Source organism: Podarcis vaucheri (genome assembly GCF_965113315.1).
Source record: "Podarcis vaucheri genome assembly, chromosome: 8".
Classification (NCBI taxonomy): Eukaryota; Metazoa; Chordata; class Lepidosauria; order Squamata; family Lacertidae; genus Podarcis; species Podarcis vaucheri.
In genome coordinates, this window is record NC_138766.1 from 4,976,186 (window position 1) to 4,998,312 (window position 22,127).

Sequence of the window (22,127 nt, forward strand, 5' to 3'; positions counted from 1 at the left end):
CCTTCTCCTGCTCTAAGTCATGTCTTATCCCTGCCTTTCTTTTATCTTCAAACCAGCTCAGTCAGTCAACAAGACCTGTATCATTGTAATTTGTCAAAGGGCAGCAGTACCCAATGGGTGTGCAACTTGTGTAAAACCATGTGTCTTTACACTCTCCGGGAAAGCTCAATTGTCCCATTTTTATCAGACATGGGTTTTTTTTAAAAAAAGATGCATATAAGCACATATTTTGCTTCCACACTTGTGACAGAAAACACCCATGGGACACCATTGGGACCCACAACAATTGCAGTGATGTCCCTCGAATATGTCAACTGATGATTGGACAAGTCTTTGAATAATCAAATCCTTATCATCTCATGTCTTGACTACTATGATAATTGCTTTCATTATATTTCTGTAACACAGCATTACAACCAATGAACAAACCACAAAGGCACACACAATTCTTTAGTCCCAAGGCAACCCATAATTAATGACATCTGTCATGTGAACTAAGCAGTATTCATTACATTCCAGACTCCAGCTTTATACATCTTTGGCTCCAGAAAAACAGAGATCAGGCCTTCAAACATCATTTTGAAGCAACTGATTGACAAATAAGCCAAATTACCAGGCATTATCAATATGCTTCCAGCTCGGGTCACCTCATTTAACAGCAGCCTGTAATTTATCCCAGTCCTTCAAGCATGCCTGATGGCCCCATCCTAACAAGACCAATTCTTGTCTGTCTTGGGCACTAAAACAAGGGTGATACACAGAAAGCCAGGAAGTCCTCCAATCTTACAAATGCCCAACTCCACTCCTAACAAAGCAACCAGTGTGCTAAAAAGAGGAAATGGGAACTAGACTTTTTAAAAAGCTCAGAGCAAGAAGTGAAGATTTCAGAGGTTTTGTCAGCTTCAAAGCTAACTAAACTGAGAGAACTTGGTGTTTTTACAGCTCATTAGTATCAAAAGAATGGAAATACAAAATGTCACAGGCTGGAATAAATCCAGGGGTCTTCCTAGGGGAATTCAATGTGTGAACCAGAAAACTGAGGTCCACTCCATTCCACGTGCACTGGAAAATATAGACCACAGATGCCCACCTTGTACACTGCGGATCTACCCTGAACATCAACATATACTGGGCTGTGGCCCTTTTGAATGCTGTAACTCGTTAGTGTGACCTGGGAGTTTGATGGGTGTGGTGTGGGTGTGGCTGGAATGTGGTTTGTTTGGTTGTTGTTGTTGTCTTGCTTTTGTTGTTTTAAGGGATGGCATCCAATTTCGTTGCACTTTGTGCAATGTTGCACTTGTGTAATGACAATAAAGAATCTATCTATCTATCTATTTACTATATTCCTCCAACCCGATTGGCAGCCAATTCACAACAAAAGCAATCAGCAAGCCTCCATAATTGCTTTCTGCCAACCTCAAAATCTATTAAATTTACAGCTGAGTGCTGAAATAAAACCACCAATCAACAATTCTGGGTCACATCATGATAAACTGAGTTGTTGTATCACTTGGACCTCCCATAGGAAAATGGTTACCTTTAAAGCAGGACAACTGATAAAGCCCATTTCATAAAGCAGAACATCACCTGAAAATCTAATGTTACATACATTACTGAACACAGACACCATGAACACCACATCCAGGACACTGAAAAAACAGCTTTGTATATGATTTAGAGACCATAAATCAGTCATCTTAACCAAAGCAATTAAAATACTGTTTCACAACCCTTTAATTCTGATGGCCACAACCTCTCCCACTTGAAGATCTTTCCTACAGAGCATCCATCAAATCCTGGGATATTAAAAGCAACAACTGGAGAACAGCTTAGTCTGGATGACAATACAATTGTTCCTCTTTTTTAAAGCCCCTTCTCTTGTACATGCCACACTCCTTAGAATTATTCAGTTCTGAAGCTGCATTCATACAGTGTTTTATTTCATTTCCCCAAAATTTCCTTACTTGATCATTTTCACATTTTGTGTGATCTTCCACACAATGTAAAAGCTACTTCTGGAAGTAATAGTGGAATCTAGTAGAAGGTTAGCACTCATTTCTGTTGACCTGAAAATTTGTGGGATGAAAAAATTGGGAGCGGAATCCCAACATCTGGGGTGCCAAATGGAATAAAATATTGGGGGGGGAGTAAGCCCTGCCCTGCATAACTGATCACATGACATGGTGCACAGAAACCATTTGAATGGCACTGCCCATCAACTTTTGGGGGGCAGGCCTCTCAAATATTTTAGTGGGGGCCTGAAAACCCCTCAGCCCCTAGGAGTTTGCTCCTATGCCCAGCATACAGTTCTTTCCCACTGCTTTCATGGGTGAATCATGGGGGAACAGAAGCACACATTTACATAAAGGGTGGGGAGTGGAGGCAACATGTTTAATGAGGCCTGCTGTTGTGTCCCAACTGATCCACAGGTGTGAATTAAATGTAGCATGAATGTCTCACTCAAAAAGCCACAATTCCATGCATAATGCAACTGGGAGTGCAATGTAAAAAGAACATCAGACACCAGAACAGAAGTGACCAGGAACTCTAATGCAATTATCTCCACGTCTGAATGCACCCTGAGTGCTCTTAAAACTGTTACCTTCTCATAACGTTCATTTGAAGTCACAGCTATGTTATTTAAAACTCACATTTAGCATTGCCTCCTGTTCCAGAGTACCAAGAGCAAAGATGGGAAGTTTGCGTGTGCATCCACAAAAGATCACAACATTTCAGACAACAAAGATGAGATTTCTTCAATTGTTCCATACAATGTTTTCAGATAAATTATAGTTACTTCCAGCTCATGTCAGCACACATTTCCAGCTTTCCATATGATCCTGCAGGCAAGGTTATCTATTTTTACCTTTTCATGCATGTTATTGCTCTTTCTTCCCACCCTTTATGTCACTTGCTAGATACATGAATATCTCAAAGAGTAAGGTTAAATAAACCAAACTATGATTAATACTAAAACTATTTATTGCTAGCATCTTTCAAACATGATATTTAGGTATTGATACAGAGTTCTACAGCATTCCATTAATCCCTATTTTACAGCGGCTCGTTTATGAGCTAAACATGGATGGCATAATCCAGCAGTAGAAGGTAAAGACAGTCATTTCCTGAGCTGACCTATTGAGTTGTATAGTAAAGAGTACTCCCTTACCTTTTTTTTGTTAGTGGGGCAGATGTAGAAATTTTCAATGACTGTAGCAATTCCAGGCTGTAGATTCAACTTGGTATATAATGTTCCAAAATCTGAGGACCTGGTATGGTGGAAAACAGAACTTTAACTGCATGGTGGTAATTAACCAGTATTTTTACATTTCAAAATAGAGCTGATATACAGCTCACATATTATACATCTGAAAACTGTTATAAACAAAGATTTTAAGTAAAGTAACTGCCCAATTATGAAGGCCCTGCTCAAATACAACATATTGTTATAGATGGGGGGCTAAACCCTAGAAATTAATAAATGGTAAAGGACCCCTGACAGTTAAGTCCAGTCATGAACAACTCTGGGGTTGCGGAAACGTCCGCAGACAGTTTTTCTGGGTCATGTGGCCAGCAGGACTAAGCCGCTTCTGGCGAACCAGAGCAGCGTACGGAAACGCCGTTTACCTTCCCACTGGAGTGGTACCTATTTATCTACTTGCACTCTGACATGCTTTTGAATTGCTAGGTTGGCAGGAGCTGGGACCCAGCAACGGGAGCTCACCCCGTCACAGGGATTTGAACTGCCAACCTTCCGATCGGTGGCTCAGTGGTTTACACCACAGAGCCACCCGCGTACCTGTAGGGAAGGGAAGACTGCAGGCCAGTGAAAAAATGCAGGCTAAGCTTCCTTCCCAAGCCAGGGCCTCATCTGGGATAGAGGCATTAACATGACAAAATGTGTTGATGGTCCATCTAAGGGGAATTTTTGCCTGGGCAGGCAGAAGTTGCTGAGGTGGTGGGGGTATGTGAGAGATGACAGGAAAAGGGTGTCTTTAGCAAGGTGTGCTGGGAAGGAGGAGAGAACAAAGACAGAGCTAGGGGTGCCATCTATGGGGGGCATGGGAGCCAGGCCCCCCATATTTTAAATAAGGGGGCCTGGGCTCACCAAAATTCCATGACGATCCTCAAAAGGATGCACCGGGATGAAGATGCTTGGCCCTGCTGCCTCCTTTTGAGGATCACCAGGGATGGGGCAGGAAGAAAAGGTGGCTGGTGGTGGGTGGGGGATGGCAGGCTGAGTCAGCCCAGCTAGGTGTGTGTGGGGGGGGGGTGTCACACATGTGACATCATGCACTGCCCCTGCTCACATGTTGGGTGCAACTCAGTGCCTATGCTGAGCAGGCTGGCTGGGGAAAATGCCTTGGACTCCATGGTTGCACTGCTGTGGGGAAACAAGCCCCTCTCAAAAGGACCGTGCTGTAAGATCTGGACTCCCTGCATGCAGACTGAAGCTGTAAATGTGTGGCTGAATCATGTTTCTTCAAAGTCCCAGCAGCATCTTCAATTCCCCAAAGGAGCACAACCCCTGGGCAAGGGCCTGGAGCCCCCTGAAATCTTGCTACCACTTGGTGCTACCCAACCTTTGTAACAATATGAATGAAATAAGCTTTACATAAATTCACGCCATTTTGCATCATCCAGATTTATGAAACAGAAGACATTGACCTTATATTGTAGGAAGAACCCATCAGAAAATGAACACTTGCTTTTGCCTCCAAGAATAAAAAATACACAGGTATCCTTCCAGTTTTAGCCTTAGCCTTGACATTTTCAAACTACAACAGCCTATAGAAACAATAGTGGATGTACAAATAATGGTGAGTTCTGCCCTCAATGGGGCCCTTCAAGGGGAAGGACAAGAGAGAACATGATCTACCGTATTTTTCGCTCTATAACACGCAGATTTTTTTCTCCTAAAAAGGAAGGGGAAATGTCTGTGCGTGTTATGGAGCGAATGTGTGGTCCCTGGAGCCGAAAAATGAGGCAAAAATCAAACCGCGCTTCAGGGAGAAGGGAGCTCCGTGAGAGAGAAAGCTGTTGCTTTCCTGCATTCTGCCTCAGGGTCTTACCGCCCACCCACTTCTGTTTCCTTGCTGTGTTTGCTCAAACGGAACAAAGAGCAGGGGAAGCCCCTCCCCTCCAGGCAAGCAGAGGGGAAAGCAGAGCGTCCGTCCTTCTATCCTCTCCCTGCTCCGGAGGGAACAATGTTTGTGAAGGGAAGAGAGATTACAGGTTCGGCTTAAAATTCTGATTTGACTTCCTGCTTTTTGTTTTTGGAGACACACAGCATTCAAATATGCTTTCTTCCATTTAAAGAGGGAGAGAGAGAGAGAGAGAGCACATGCTGGCTGGCTTGTGTGGGTGGGTGGGGGGAAACTTTTGCCTTCCTTTCCTCACGTTATAGCCCTCTCCTGCATTCTTAGCCTTCTGTGTTTTTCCTTCCCTCCCCACTTAAAATGTGGTTACAAAGCATGGATCCACATGGATCCTCAGGATCTTTGCATTGGGTCACCCCAAATTCACCATCAGAGCACACAGCATGTCCATGGCTACAGCCTGTCCCCCCCCCAAAAAAAAATCACGCACCCACTGTTGCCTGGGGCTGCAATGGTGCAAAAACGTGGTTACAAAGCATGGATCCACATGGATCCTCAGGATCTTTGCATTGGGTCAGCCAAAATTCACCATCAGAGCACAAAGCACGTCCATGGCTACAGCCTGTCCCCCCCCCCAAAAAAAAAATCACGCACCCACTGTTGCCTGGGGCTGCAATGGTGCAAAAACGTGGTTAAAAAGTATGGGTCCACATGGATCCTCAGGATCTTTGCATTGGGTCAGCCAAAATTCACCATCAGAGCACATAGCATGTCCATGGCTACAGCCTGCCCCCCCCAAAAAAAATCACGCACCCACTGTTGCCTGGGGCTGCAATGGTGCAAAAACGTGGTTACAAAGCATGGATCCACAGGGATTCTCAGGATTTTTGCATTGGGTCACCCCAAATTCACCATCAGATCACATGTCTGTGGCCACAGCATGAAGCACAAAAATGATACGTCCACTGTTTCATTCAGAATATTTTTTCCCTTGTTTTCCTCCTCTAAAAACGATGTGCGTGTTATGGTCAGGTGCGTGTTATAGAGCGAAAAATACGGTACATGATCAAAGAACAAGACACCAGGTGAGGCGCACCAAAACATGCACAAACCATGCTAAGTTTCAATGCATTTTAATATCTGAAATAAAGATCCACTCTTACTGACCTTCTTGGGTGCTAAAACTGAGGGGGGTCTCATGCTAGTTCTGCCACCCTCAGTATTGTAAGCTTTCTCTGTGGCAAACCCACTCCCCACAGTGGTACATTGAGCTTTCACCAAATGTCAAAACATCTCTCTTTACCTTGGTTTCTGTCAGTTAAAATATTTTATTTTGTGGGACATACCAATTTTGTTGAATTTATACTGTTCTGTTCTGACTGTAAAAGTTTTACTTTTTTATAATTATAGCTGGTTTATCTGGTTTTATGATTGTATATTACATTTGTGGAACCCATCCTGGGACCTTGCAGTTAAGGGCAGGTAAGAAATCTCATAAATAGGATCACAGGGGAAGATGGTAAAGTCACCATGGAAATAATAATCTTGTAAAAATAATTATGCATTAACGTCAACATCTGAAAGATAGCTATGATTGTGAAGATTCATTTCACAGCCCTTGACATGCAAGAGAAACCTAGATTGTTTTGTTTTTTTAACCATTCAGTTGTTTCTCACTTGGCTCTCCTTAGCGGTTAAAGGGTTTGAAAAATAAATGAATTCAATAACAGAATTTTAAGCATTTTTTCAGCAGCACAGAAACTAGAACTTGTGAAGGAAAATTGGACATGACAGCATGCCTAACGTACATTTTACAACAGCTTCTCAAAACACCTTCAGATTCCTTATATATTCCCAAACACTAAGTCAAAATGACATTGATTGCTGTTCTCCTCAGTCACATGTAACCAAAAGAAACCAAGGGGCATCCTAATTGGTATAATTAGTCAGTTCACTTGTCCGCCTGCACACTTGTTGGGGTTTTTTTAGGCCTCAGAGCATGGAAGAGGAAAAGTATCAGACCGTTAATGGTACAATGCCCATAAAATACTGTTTAGTGGCAGGGGTGCAAACTTGAATAAAATATTGTGGGGGCCCAGGTAAGCCCCGCCCTGCATAATCAATTACACGATGCAGTGCACACACACAATTTGAATGGGAATGCCCATCAACTTTGTGGGGTTCCAGCCGCCTAAAATATTTTGTTGTGGGGGGCAAAGCCCCCACAGCCCCTAGGAGGTGGCTCTGTGCTCAGTGGAGAGGCTCAGATCTGCCAGCACAGAGAGAAAGTCAGTCCAGTGCTGATGGGCAATAGGACTGAGCCAAAATGATTCTTGCCATTTCCATTTCATTTGCTCAGAATATCGAAGCATGTCTTCTTGTGGAAATCATTTATTGCAAATCATCTTCAGTTGCTTTTTATTTAGGTTGCACACCAGCATACTATATGTTCGTGTTGCCTTTTTAATAGAAGTGGATGCTTAAGGCAACCTTCATACCCCTTACATCCTAGAAGTTTCCAAGTGCTCATATTCCTACTTTGTTGCAAGGCGGCTTTTGTAGATTTTTTTTTGGAATTGATTTTTTGTGTGCACGGCATCCAGACACTTTAGCACACTGAGTAGCTCTGCTAATTCAAGCACACATGCCACACCATATCATAATGGCAACACAGGTAGCTGAGTAAGTGCCTCCGTATTGTCTCTATCGGGATGTGAATGTGTACAGTATTACAATGAAGCTACATCAAGGATGCCTCTGAATCTTGATATAGTGGCACATGCTCCTCAACAAACACGTGTTTCATAATCCTTGGAGGCTGCCGTACAACTCCTACCACCCACCTAGAATCCTGAAACACCCACTAGTGGGTGTTAGGGACCAAGTTGAAACCCCCTGGCCTAACAGAAAAGGTAGAAGCTGTGCATAGCTTGTCTACTGATAACAGTGAAAGAATACTGAAGGAATGGAATGTAAACAGCTACGCTATGACGGTGGTGTACTAAACGCTAGAAGATCAATCAAGCATAGAAGTTACACTAAGTCCTAGGTCAAGATGAGAACAAAAATATTAACATAGGTAACTGAAAGCAGATGCTGGCAGACCACTAATAGAAGACAATCAAAGGAGACACTGAAAGATGGTTACATGTATCCACACATTATGAGATGGTTAGGGTTGGCTAGTCAGAAGAATCCAAGTATCTCCAAGTGACTTAAGAATGATGATAGTGTGTTGCAATTGTGTAACTGTCATAGGGAAGATTGCTGCAATTGTGGTAACTGACTGGTTATTTTGTACTCACATGAATAGATTAGTAGTGTACTGTACAGTGGTACCTCTGATTACGAACTGAATTCGTTCCGGAGATCCGTTCTTAATCCGAAACCGTTCTTAACCTGAGGCGCGCTTTTGCTAATGGGGCCTCCCGCTGCGGCGCGATTTCTGGGGCAAAGTTCTCAACCCGAGGTACTACTTCTGGGTTAGCAGAGTCTATAACCTGAAGTGTTTGTAACCCAAGGTGGTTGTAACCCAAGGTACCACTGTATAAGAGATGATGTTTGAGAACATCAAAATTGCTCTCTGCCTCTGATTTTTTAGGAGACTGACCTCTAGATACGTTTGTATCAATAAGAGCATAATCTCTCCCCCCCTCCCCATGAAGGCATTAACAAGATTCCTCCTCTGTGTAACTATTACTACTTTAGCCCTTTAACTATGGTTTCTTTTTCCAGATTTTTTTATGATTGGAGAGACACACTGTCAGGGACTGGGTAGATGAGGGAGAGTGGTGGCAGCCAGTGGTTCAGGAGGCACCTGAGGGGGAAGGGGACTTTGAACCAGGTTCAGTGTGGTGGGACAGGGAGGACTCATCATCAGAGAGTGAGGGGGAAGGGAGAGGCTTCAGGTGGCCACAGACGCTGAGAGAGATGGAGAAGGAGCTGGGTCTCCTGCTTCGCAATACAGTCCTGATTCAGCTTCTTCTCCTCCCTCTTTCAGCGAAGGAATGAAGTGTCGTGAAAAGGTGAGGACAATTAAGAAAAGCTGAGTCACAGCAAAAAAATGCAAGGAGGGAGGTATAAATAAGGGGGAGAGAGCACAGAACTTTAGCTTCTGCAACTGACCTGCTTATCTGATGGATGTGATGGATGCTGACTCCCTGGTTGCTGGGCAATAAAATTAATTACTGACAAGTAAGTTTGCCAGCTTCTGATTACAGTGTTGGATAAGAGACAGCAGGCTTTTCCAGCAACCTGAGAGATACTAGCAAGTGTCATAAAACCACATAAGGAGGGTGAACCAAAGAAATCAGTCATACCCATTGGCACCCTGAGCCTAATAGAGGATACAGGACACACAGTTACAACTCGGATTCCAGTGGAGGCACAAGTCCCTGTTCCAACAGAAAATTTGCTCCCATCTGAGTCCTTTAATATAAGCTGCACAGACATACATTTAAAGCACATGTGAACTTTCTGGTTTCTCCTGGTTCCTTATTTCTTCATAAAAGCATTTATAAACCACTTAATATTAAAAAAAAATGTCAAAGCTGTAAGAAAAATCTAAGTGGCCAAGCACCACCATCAATCCAGATGGTTCAGTTTCAGAGACTAATGGAATCCAATGGATTCCTGAATGCTCTTGGGGGCTTTCCAGCACATAGGGCAGAGGACCCTGTTGAAGCCCTTTCCATTTTGTAACAGTGGAGATCATTGGGCTTTTGACACAGTCACCCCAAGCACCCTCTCCAGGATTGCAGAGTGAGAGTAGAAGAGTGTCATCTGTCATCAAAGCAGTCTTGCTGACTGCTCTAAACTTGGAGACTTTGGATTCTAGATTAAGGGATCTAATTATGTCTTGCTACCCTAATTCAGTCGGAAATGGCAATAGCTTCATTTTCTATTTTTGTTTATTTATAAACAGCAATAATGACAATGTATTATATAATTAGACAGCATGTAGAGCAGTAGGGAAGGAGGTAATTCACCATCACATTGCTTAGTTGCGACATTTCATACTCCTTCAGCTACATGGGAATGACTGTCAGTCTATGTGACACTAAAGACAGGTTCCATCTGTTGTTCTATTTTTCCTCTCAACCTATCTTCCAGTTCATTTATCAGTTTCCTAGCAACCCATCTCAATTTTCTGTTCTTACATGTAATTCCTCTTTCAGTTCCTACTGAGAGGCATCCATCTTTCAAAGCAGTTGAGCTTTAATTTCTTCCCGCACAGTTTGAATCACATCAAGTCTTCCTCCTTTGCCCTTCCTGTTGTGCAACCTTGAGCTTTATTCTTGGATACTGAAAACAGTGAAGGCATTTGAAAAGCCTGCCTGCAAAACAACAGGCCACTTTTTGGGGTGGGGGCAGGGGGAGCGGACAAGCAACTAATGAATAGCTGAATGATTTGAAAGCAAAATTGTGGTGCACCTGAAGCTACAGGCATAGAAAAAGTAAAATCTGGAACATTTCTGAATTTATTTTTGTATTTATTTGAATACTTTTATCTCACTTAGTAACTAGAAATGCTCAAGGTGGTCTTAAAACAATTTTAAAAGGAACACTGAAATAAAAACAAAACTCGGAGCCAGTTAAAATTCTTAGAAATCAAAGTCAACATCTAGAAGCATATCCAGATGCAAATGTCTACCTAAGCAGCCACATACTGAGAGCAGCTCTTTAAGGCATGAATTCCACAATAAGGGGGCAAGCGCCAAGAGGCGGGTTCTCAGCTCACTTTCAGAAGGCAGCAGGAAGACTGCCTCCTGCACATGGGACCATCGTAATACACATGGCCGTATATTCAAGAGCAGATCTGTAAGACGCCCTGATCCAACTCACTGTGGATGTTCAAACTCAAAAACTTTGAACTTGGCCCAGAAAACTAACAGTCAGCGTTCTTTGAAAACTGCCATTATGTGCCTTCAAAGGTCAGTTCCAGTTAACAATTGTTATATTCTGAATCCAGTGCTGTTTCTGAACAATCTTCAAAAGACATCCCCACTGATTGAAAAACTGTTGAGTGTTCCCTGAGAGCAACATTGTTCAACATTCACCTGCCCTTTAATAAAAACATGATCCGATGGGCAAGTCATCAGAGGCTTAGTGGGGGGGGGCACATGGGGGCCATGTCCCAGGGCGCAATTTTGTGAGGGGGCACAAACAGGCACCTCCACGGCAGGGACCTTCACTGGAGCCTGGCTCCACACAAGAAGGAGCTGTGCTTTGGCTGTGGGGTTTGCGCCTGGCTGCAGCAACTCCACCACCAGGTCAGGCCTAGGGGGGTGTGGCGGGAAACAGCGTGGTTAACTCTCAGCTCCTCAGCTTCAACATAATTTTTTCCCAGACAAATTAAGCACAATACCACAGCTGTCTTGTGTCTGAAGATCTACATCCTCTATTAGGTAATAAAATAAATGCAAGAATGCTGCCCTCAGCTTTCCACAGCTAGAGAGAGTGGGAGGGGGGATAAGACAATGTCGTCTTTTGACAGGACCCAAAATAGTGATAATCTAAGGGCTGCTTCTCTTATTAAATTGCAGAGCTACTGGATGACTCCCACAGGTTATTCCTGTGTCTGAAAAGATGTAGCAGTGCCTTGGATTGATATTAATAATCCAAGTAACTGCAGGCTGTTCCTAGCCCTGTTTTACTCAATTCAGATTCGCATATATATGTTCAAATGTATATAACTGAATGCCATGGATGGTGTTTGGTTCTGTATACATGTTGCTACCAATATATCAGCCAGATAGGTGAAGTATAAATAATAAATAATACATTAGTAGTAGTAGTAGTAGTAGTAGTAAAAAGGGTGATCAGGAGGGAGAGTTAACGGAGCAACTTTGCTCCTCTCCCAACCCAGATTGGAAGACTAGTGAGGAATCAAATTGTTCTTAACAACACAGTCTCAATTCTATTCTAAAAATGAAAGGGAGGGACATCACTATTTTCTAGCAAAATTTAGGTGGGTAGGTAGCTGGAATTAGAAGAGTAACTGAAGTATTTAATTTCAACAGGACCAATGTTGAGAAGCTAAAACAACTAGAGAGGTAGGTGATACTGTATATACAGAAAAGCATGTGGAACTTCTTTCAATCAACTGTGCAATGATTATAAGCAATTTGCATAGGAAGCACAGGTCCCATACCAAATTGGATAAGTAATAATCTTTAAGTGTATTTATCCACAGGGTTTATCTTTGCTGCTTAATATCAAAGAAAAATCAGGAGAGAAATATTTGTGATACAAAATTACTATCCTGGCCAATGTAGTGGTTGCATTAGCATAACACCCTGACTGAGTAAAAAGCCACTTAAGGGTCATGTAGGAGAAACAGAAAGAAAGAGATCAAATGGGGTGAATGCGTTCAAAAGGCCCGGTGAAGATGAAAGAACCTGTGGATGTACTTTAAATGCTCAACAGTTTTAATCATTTTAATACTTAAGATGTATGCATCTGCACTATGCCAACCCATGTTAGGTTTGACTGAGAAGGGAGATAGGCCAAAAACAAAGCATTTCCTCTTCCCATAAAGTTTGCTGGTACTGCAGAATGAAAGTCAGATCCAGGAGATTGTGATGCCCAACTCCCCTGCTGCCACTCAGACAAAGGAGAGACGTTCCCTCCATCCATCAAGGCAGGAATTACTGGAACCACCAGTAGACACTGGTGAAATCGTGAGTCTGGTTGCATTTCCCCACCCTTTCATGCAACCCCAAAATCTGATCCATAGGGTCCCCATCCAGATGGGGGGGGGCACATGGGATCTGCTGTGGGGGGGGAGAGTCCTGTTGCAGGAGGGGATCCCTGCTTACAGTACATTGGATCCTACCCTCTATGTTGCTGAGGCTGGGTTTCATTCTGCCTTTTTACTTGTTAGCAATTCTGAATCAGAGCCAGAGACAGATAAGGAAAACAGCTGCAAGGCATTACAGGGGCTACTAAAGCTAATCTGATATCCTTTTTTTAGAAGGTAGATGGTTTTCCAGATAAAATTAAATTCAGCAGATTGAACCAGTTTAAAATTTCACAGAACATTTGGTTACATATGATGTAAGAAACTATTATTTCTGCTTTAAAAGAGGCATGTCAAATATGTATTAAAGGGACTTTTTAGGGTTTTGCTTAAAAGCAAACAGTACAGTTGAAGAAAAGAAAGCAGTGGATGTAATCAGTGATGGGGCCCACTTTATTAAATATTTGCATATTTTACAGAAGCCTGGGGGCTGAGGAGAAATGTTTTGGTTAGAATCTAACCATTAGATGACAGCAATCCCAAGCCATTGTTAATACAGATTATTAGGAAATTGCACAGGATGAATTGGTTGATCTCAAATTTGTGGAATAATACTAATTAAATTCAGTAATATAAGATGTACGCAGAGAAAATAGCACATTTTTTGTTGCTGGCTAAGGGCTCAACAGAGAAAAGAATTATAGGCATATTGGCTGATCACTTAACTCTGGCTCAGCAATGCCATAGAGCAACAAGCAGAGCAAATGTAATCTCTGGATGTGTCCACACCTTTAGATCCTGTAAGAAATAGCAAGCAGGCAGGTGAAGTTACACAACTGGAAAGAGGGAGAAAGTTATGAGGCAGGGCTTAAGAGCTAGATATCAACAGTGTATGTCCAATATTGAAAGCTGCAAGTTTTGATGAGATCACTAATAGAGAACATGTAGAGAATGGTCCTGTATAATTTCTCTTGGAGAAGCTACTCAAAGATGCCACAAAAGGAGGTGTTACAACTTTGCTCCATTAGCCACCCTGAAAGTCCAAAGTTGCCAAGAAATGAAACTGGGTTTTATATTTATGATAAGCCAGAAATGAGTGGAAAGTTATTGCTGAGGTCTTAATTCTTCACCTATGGTGCCTTAACTGCCTCCTTTCTTCACTCAGATACATATTTTACCTTCACAATTATTTATGGACAGAGGAATCCTACGGCCGTGGTGGTGGTGCTGGAATTATGTGGAAGATAAACTGTCACTCCCTAGGCCCTGCCAACTCACACCAGCTAGGAAGGGAGGGGCAGGGGCGGATTTTCCAGGTGTCCCCCTCCACCAGTTAGCCCTCTCAGAAAATTCTCCCCTTATAGACTCTAATGGGAGAGAAAACAACTGCACCAGCTCCAAGGCAAGCATACATTTTTCAGCCCGCGAGTGTCAGGGGAAGAGGGGGTTCCAGTTCTGGAGGGTCCAAAGTGCTCCCCCAACGTGCCCCTGGAATGCCCCACATGGTGATGGCCTCTGAGCACAAACCTCCCTTCTGGGAGTTCACATTTGCTTCCTTGTTTGTTTATTTAAGAGCATTTCTATGCCATGGTACAAAATTGCTTTACAGTGTAATCTACAGTAGGACAATAATAAAATACAGTAAATTATTTAGAGGCAATAAACAAACAACAGAATTAGCATGATATACATTTAAAATACCTATTTTAAAAGCAAAGAATTTGTGTTTTAAAATATAGCAGCTCCCCCATACTATCCAACATCAAAGCAATTAAAATGCCTAAGAGAATGAGATGTCTTCTTCATCTGACACCTAAAAGACAATAAAACAAAAGCCTCCTTGGGTGGGAGTCCCACAGCAGGGGTGCCACAAATGAGCAAGCTACCCACTTGGCTATTAAACAAGAACCCTATTTCAAATGTCTAATACTGAGGAGACAGTGCTTGCTTTATGGCACTTGCTTTGTAAAAAAAATATAATAAAAAGGTGAATAGAAAATGAAAATCTGTGAGCAGTTCTGACATCAAGCATACTATACTGTGGCAAATTGTTGCTGTAGACATTGAATGAAGCAGAATAATTATGACTGAATTCTTACAAAGTTCATAGGACGGTCAGGCCACATATGTCAGCATCCAACAACAGAAATGTTTGATGAGAAACTGGCAACCAGGAAGCCGTTCCACAAGTATGAAAATTGATTTGTAGAAGCTTCAAGTTACCAGCTTGAAGCAGAGGAATAGGAAAGGCAAACAACCAGCCAGCATGTATCGTATTTCCTTTGGCACTTCCAATATACTAAAATCTTCATGAAAAATAATCCTATCAAAAATATCACAATCCTTTCCCACACAATTAATACCACTTTATTCTCTGTGTTTATCTGTCTGTTCCAAAAAACAGGAAATGTGGTATTTCTATGGGAATGAGGCAAGAGAGAAAGGGGTACGCATTCCACAAATACCATTTGGACATGCGGGGGGGGGCATTTACTATAAATGGGGTCAAGCAGAACATGAGCACAGGAACTCTGGACCCCAGCCCTTATCTCATGTATACAGCTATTAAAGGATCTATACTGCACATCTTAAATAAAGTTTCCTTCCATTGTACACCCTTTTTTGTATATCATAATGTATTTAAAACAAACAAAAACAAACCACATTTGTGCCAAAGAAATGTGCATGAAAGCCTTGCTCTAATGTACTCACAGATATTCTCATATATAGATGGCTGGCAAAATGCCCCAACAACTACACTCCACAATGCTGATACATAGAGCTGTGGCGGGAAAGGTTACTAATTCTGTCCCAATTGGTACTGCAGCTGATAGTGGTCTTCCCCAGCACTTATGCCCCCCACGCCCTTGAACTCACACTTTACAGTTCCTTGCAGGAAATCAAAGCCTGTGAGGTAATCGTGTCAATGCTATTTATTATTTATCAGGTGTTTTGAAAACTGCCTTTCAGTATTATCACTCCCAAGACAACTAACGAATCAGATAAAACTGATAAAAACACATACGAACAGTAAAAACAGCAGACTAGAAAAAGCAAAAATAAAATTGTAGCGGAAGAATAAATCCAATTCACTTGGGCTTTTAAGAGTTCTCGTTGCATGGTGCTAAAAAGACGTAATGATAGATGCCAAGTGAAACTCCCTGGGTAAGCTGTGAAATTGCTGATCTTGTAACAAAAATATGTAAGCTGTCCCTAAATTGTCCATACCGGACGATTGCAAAGTAGTGCATATACCACCAATTTTAAAAGAAAGATCTAGGACCATGAGCATAACTTCTGATCCTTGTAAATTGGAGGAAAGCATGGTTAAATATAAAGTTATCAATCATACAGAACAGCCTTTTCCAGCCTTTCTAGATGCTTGGACTACAATGCCTATCAGCCCTAGTTCAGCCCACATGGTGTTGGATAACCAGTCTCATAAAACCAACAAAAAAAGGTAAAGGTAAAGGACCCCTGACAGTGAAGTCCAGTCGCGAACGACTCTGGGGTTGCAGCGCTCATCTTGCTTTACTGGCTGAAGGAGCAGATATTTGTCCGCAGACAGTTTTTTTGGGTCATGTGGCCAGCATGACTACTAAGCCACTTCTGATGAAACCAGAGCAGTGCACGGAAATGCCGTTTACCTTCCCGCCGGAGCGGTACCTATTTATCTACTTGCACTTTTGACGTGCTTTTGAACTGCTAGGTTGGCAGGAGCAGGGACCGAGTTACGGGAGCTCACCCTGTCTCAGGGATTCGAACCGCCGACCTTCTGATCGGCAAGCCCTAGGCTCTGTGGTTTAACCCACAGTGCCACCCGCGTCCCAACATGCTTAAGTCTAATTAGTGCATGATGTGGTTAATACCATAGAGCAGGGATGTCCAACAGGTTGATCACGAGGGATCACTGGTAGACCCAGTGAGGTTTTGGTAGATCGCGGTCGATTGCTGGGTCCCTTTCCTTAGCACTGGTAAAACAGAACCCGCCCCCTCCTCCTGCCCTCCATTGTTGCACAATCTGCAGAACGGAAGACGGAGTTTACTCAGTGAGGCTGTTTGTTTCCGCAGTGATCTTTTGATGAGTGGCTGTTCCCCTTTCTCCCTTGATCTTAGGCTCAAATTCTCAAAAATTGGAGGCTTTTCACCTCCCTATTAAAAAAGCTCAACAACTTTGACCTGAATCTGTGTGTAGAATGCAGTCTCTTGCGAGTTGGCCACCCTTGCCATAGAGCAGTGTTTCCCAACCGGTGTTCCGCGGCACACGAGTGTGCCGTGAGACGTTGCCTCGTGTGCCGCGAGATGCCTGGAGGGAGGCGGGCGAGTCGGGCGGCGAGAGGCGGGGCGGCGGCGGCGAGGAGAGGCCGCGCCTCCTGCTGCTGCCTGGCGCTCCTCCTCGCAGCCGGCAGCGCTGCCTGGGCGCCTCCGCGCGACTCTGCCTCACTGGGTTTGGTCTCCCAGCAGAGACGGGTCACACGCGCACCTCCCTCCCTCCCTCAGCCTGCGCGGAGGGAGAGCCAGAGAGAGGCATCGCTCCTGCGCGGCGGGAGAGTGAGCAGCCGGAGCGATGCCCCAAACGAAGGCATGGGACCGGAGGGGAAATCCTCTCCGAGGAGGATTGAGCGCAGCTGAGAGAAGCCTTTCGAGGAGCTGCCGTGTCCCCTGGAAACCCCCTTCCCAGCTCTGCCTGCCTGCCTGCCCAAAGCTTGGAGGTTCCCCAGCAAGGGGGAGGGAAAAAACTTTCACTTTTGTGCGTCCCTCCCGGCGTGACGCTGCGCGCTGACGTCACGGGGCGGGGCTTTAATGGTGGTGTGCCGCGAGATTTTTTTTCAGTAAACAGGTGTGCCGTTGCCCAAAAACGTTTGGGAAACACTGCCATAGAGTAAGCTGCCTTGCCGGGCTTAGTCTAGGTCACTTCCTCTCACCTTGGGAGGAAATAGGTAATCAAGCCTATTGTTCACCTCCAGTCTACCTGAGAAACTCAAAGTTTGAAGATGTTAGAGCTGGTTGTTCCAGCTCAGCTATATGGCTCTCACCAGCCATTCTTGAGTTCCTATATCAATAATTTAGGAACTTTCACCACTTTGTAACTAAGTGAAGTTTTATTGCCTGTGCAACCTCTTTTCTGAAGCACATGAATCTGAACTTTGGAAAGATTGTAAGTAACATATTTTTAAAATTACCAAATGTCTTTTCCTATGCTGGGGGAAGAGGGAAGAGGGAAACTTGGGGGGGGGGCTTTTTAAGAGGACATTTTGGAACTCACTTTAAAGGGCACATATTTTAAAGGTCTAAACACCTATGTTTCTATGCTTCACTTTGCTGCATATTTTGTGATTTTAAATCTCTGCTAGGGCTCTCACACCAAAGGGCACTTGCCCCAAACTTGGACCTTGGCCTTTAGGGATTCTCCTTTCTATATATTTTTCTCCTGAACCAACTAATGGTCAGGGTAGTGGTAGTCTAGAAATATCTGGAGGTCCCCAGCTTGGAGAACGGCAGACATAAAAGAACAAGCCTTGCTAAAGAAGACTCAGTGTGGCTTCTGACTAACCTTTCAGAGCTCTTTGAAAATATCAAACAGAATGTGGATAGGGGTGATTCAGCAGGCAGAGTACTTGGACCTTTAAAAAGCTTTTGATAAAATCCTCATTGAAGGCTCCTAAACTGCACTTTATCACACGATAAAAGGGAAGGTCCACTTATGGATTAGTAGCTGGTTTAATTAGAACTGGATGCAAAGAGTAGAAATAAATGGATGGTTCTCACAATGGAATAAAGAAGTAAAATCTCCCCAGGTTTCTACAGGTGCTTTTAAAGTGGTTCAGAAGTGAACTGGCTTTTAGGGTGAAAAGTGAGGTGGCCCCAATTTTCTAAGGCAGTGAAAAACAAAGAGCTCCCCAAAACTAGGTGAAGAGGCAGACAGGAGCCACGCGGGCACGCAGAGGCACTGTCAGGAGGACGGAGCCTGAACCCAGGACCTCATCAGTGGGGGGTGGGGGGGTGGGCAGGGCCAGGGAAGAAGCTGCATGGTGGTGGTGGCGGCAGAGAGGTGGGCGCACAGTGGTGGCGCCTCTCCCCTCAGAGAATGAAAGGCGAGGAAGCTTCTCGCAAATGCTGCTCTCCCTCCCCGTCCCAGGAGCAGAGAAGTCCAGGCAGCCCACTCTGGACACCCTGACTTGGAAGGAAACACTGCCGAGATTCAGGCAGGTTGGCTAAGTGCGTGCAGGACGGCCTGCCAACAGCGCCCCTCCTTCCAACTTGGCACATGTGGCCCTGTGCCCCAATCCACACCTGGCACCAGATGGCACCGGTGGGAAGCATTTCGTCAAGTGTGGTGGCACTTCCTTGGTGACGCAGCTCAGAGGTTTTTGTGAGCAAACGTCAGGTGTAATCTTTGTCAGCTTTAGCCTTGGGTTGGGCTCAGCAGTCCTCCCATTTCTGTATTCGGATTTGAGGGTGACAAGTGATGAAAATCCTATCTTGTACAGGGATGTGAAAAATAAGACACTTTCCCCATCATCATCCAATGCATTATGAGAAACATGAGGCCTGGTCTAGGGCCTTGCTAACCTTTTAATAATTCTGTCCTCCATCATCATATCAAGGAACGTAAGTGCGGAGCTGAGTACAGATAAATTTCACTCTGTTGCAGCCTTTCCACCGGCCTCCCAAATGGAACTCACAGACCATAGTTTAAAAACTTCTGCCTTAGCCCATAGTTAATACCATTTCGATCAATCAATCTTAGTCAATCTCAAACCTTTTTTGGCATATGGACAAGATTCTGAAAGGTTCAGTACAATAAAACCAATTAGCAGAATCTGCATCTAACAATTAAAATACTGTTGTGTTTTGCAGCAACCTGGCTACTATCTCCATCTTATCCCCATCCCAAGTAAACATTAGGAAGGTCACCTTGCATACATCTGACTGCCATTCCCTGCTAACAACCAAATGATTAATGAACTAGACTGAATCGTCTGATGCAAGCGGCAGTGCAAAAGAACATGCACAACTGGTTCTATATGAATCTTCAAATGTCTCAAGGCTGCCACATGGAAGAGGGAACAAGCTTGTTTTCTCCTGCTCCTGGGACTTGAACAAATGGCTTCAAGTTACAAGACAGGAGATTCCAACTAAACATCAGAAAAAACTTTCTGACAGTACAGTAAGAGCTGTTTGACTGTGGAATGGTCTCCTTCAGGAGGTGGTGGACTCTCCATTGGAGGTTTTTAAGCAAATTTTGGATGGCCATCGGTCAGGGATGCTTTAGCTGAGATTCCTGCACTGCAGAGGGTTGGACTAGATGACTTGGGGTCCCTTCGGACTTTACAATTCTATGATTCTATGACTCTGTCCACAGCAGCATAGTCTCTCTGTGAATCGTAATACCATGTCCATTTCTACTGTGTGTGTTTCTCATTCTTGCATACCGGGACAAGTGAATTGTTGTAAGTGTAAGCTCCAGTCAAGCAATGTAGTTGAGATCATAGAATGATAGAATTGTAGTGCTGGGCGGTACCAAGGGTCATCCAGTCCGACCCCCTGAAAACAGACATTCCTTTGAGGCGACCGTAACCTAGGTTTAAGGTGCTCTTTGGCCACTAGCATTGGTGGTCATTAATCTGAAGATACCCAAGTGTGGATCACTGTGGCTGAGCTACCTCTACTTGGGAGGAGGAGCAGCTGTCACATCAGCCTCCGTTGGTGGAAGGCACATTGCGTCACAACCGTCTCTGGGCCTTCAGTGACATTTATCTGGGTCCCCAGACAGCAAACATGATCCTTTAGGTCAGAGGAGTAGAACCTTGTCCCTTCCAATAAACAAGGCCAAGGCAGGAGGCGGTTAAAACAACAGGGAATGGCCGCTGAGGTGACCACTCGTTTACCCATTCAGCTATAATTTATCATTGTGGCCATATTTTGATGCACATTGGTGGGCACCTTGCTAGGAGAACATCATTTTAGGTTGCTGTTGCTTTCAAAAACCACAAACACATGCATGGAGGGAGCACCATCCTTAGCAATTTAACCAGGTCCGTACATAGACAATGCTTTGTTTTTAATCTGTGGCATTCTTAATTTGTTTGTCCCCACAGCACTTAGTGGCAGCTGGCTAAATCTGCAGAAGCTTAACAGAACACTGGCATTTTGTTTCCTCTCAGCTTCCAACACCAGTTTATCACCATGGCACCTCCCTGAATAGGCCTGATATCAATTCTGCCATCTACTGAGAGCCTGAGAACACTTTCTTTTTAAATCTGTTGGCAGTTTAGAAACTACCATGGAAATTCTTGTATAAACCAAGAACCCTTGAATTTTGGAGGATGCAATGAAACCCAAACCTTTAAAGTCCTCCCTACTTTTCTAAAATAAAAAGCAATAATTAGGGCCAGGAGAGTCTCCCAACCACCAAATATATTAAAAAGAAAACTTTGTGTGTTAAAAGTTTTCTTGTTTAATTTTTTCTAGTTAGGGTAAATAAGCTTTATTGCACTAGCCAAAGGTCATGACAAAACCATACAAACACTTTCAGGAAAAGAAATATCTATATAACTGTATATAAAAAGCAGAGCCACTGCCTGAATAATCAATATCATAAAATGAAGATTCACACATAGAATGGGGACTCCACACAGCATACAGTATTTTCCTATTTAGAGCTCTGAATCTCCCTTACTGCAATTTTGTCCAGGTTCTTCTTCCTGATCTTACTTGCCGCCAGTGCAAAGAGGGCCACATTATAAGTTACTGGAGCATTAGCATCACTGAGCAGCCAGGGAACCCTCTCCACCAGGGAGAGGCAGCTTTCCTGGACAAACAAGGGATTTGAAAAGTGCCTCCTAGGTTCTGTGTATAGCGGGCAATGTAATAAATAATTTTGGACACTCTCCACCTGTGGTTGCCACAAATACAAAGTCTACCTGCTTACGGGGCCCTGTTATATGCCCTTGCAGGTCAGCAGAAGGCATTATGTGTTAAACGTTGCTTCTTTTCTTCTTCCTTAGGCAAATCAACCACTGAGAGCAGAACAATGTGTAGACAGGCAAGGGAGGGAAGCAGGTTTTCCAGATGCGCTGCTGCTTTCTCAAAGCTGCCCACAACCAGCCTCCCTCCACAATACGGAGTGAGGGCAGCCCAGTCGGAGGGCTGTTGCCATGGCTGAGGTGAGGAAGCAAGAAGAGACTCTCCCTGGTGAGTCCAAGTCTTCCTCCCTGGCCTCTCTCTCCAGCAGCGCCAGCAGCATCCACTGCCTGAGAATTGCTCTTGTGGATGAGGTGTGG

The 22,127-nt window shown here is 43.9% G+C and overlaps 1 protein-coding gene across 1 annotated transcript in view; it reads right to left on the minus strand.

Moving 5' to 3' along the window:
• The window catches only part of SORCS2 (sortilin related VPS10 domain containing receptor 2), a gene marked incomplete at its 5' end in the record, with an annotated part of 143,908 nt that overhangs the window by 95,731 nt on the left and 26,050 nt on the right, over positions 1–22,127 (minus strand). The window contains one exon of the mRNA XM_082234236.1: positions 3,170–3,269. Coding sequence (XP_082090362.1) covers positions 3,170–3,269 — 100 coding nt within the window. The remainder of the gene's footprint in view (positions 1–3,169; positions 3,270–22,127) is intronic.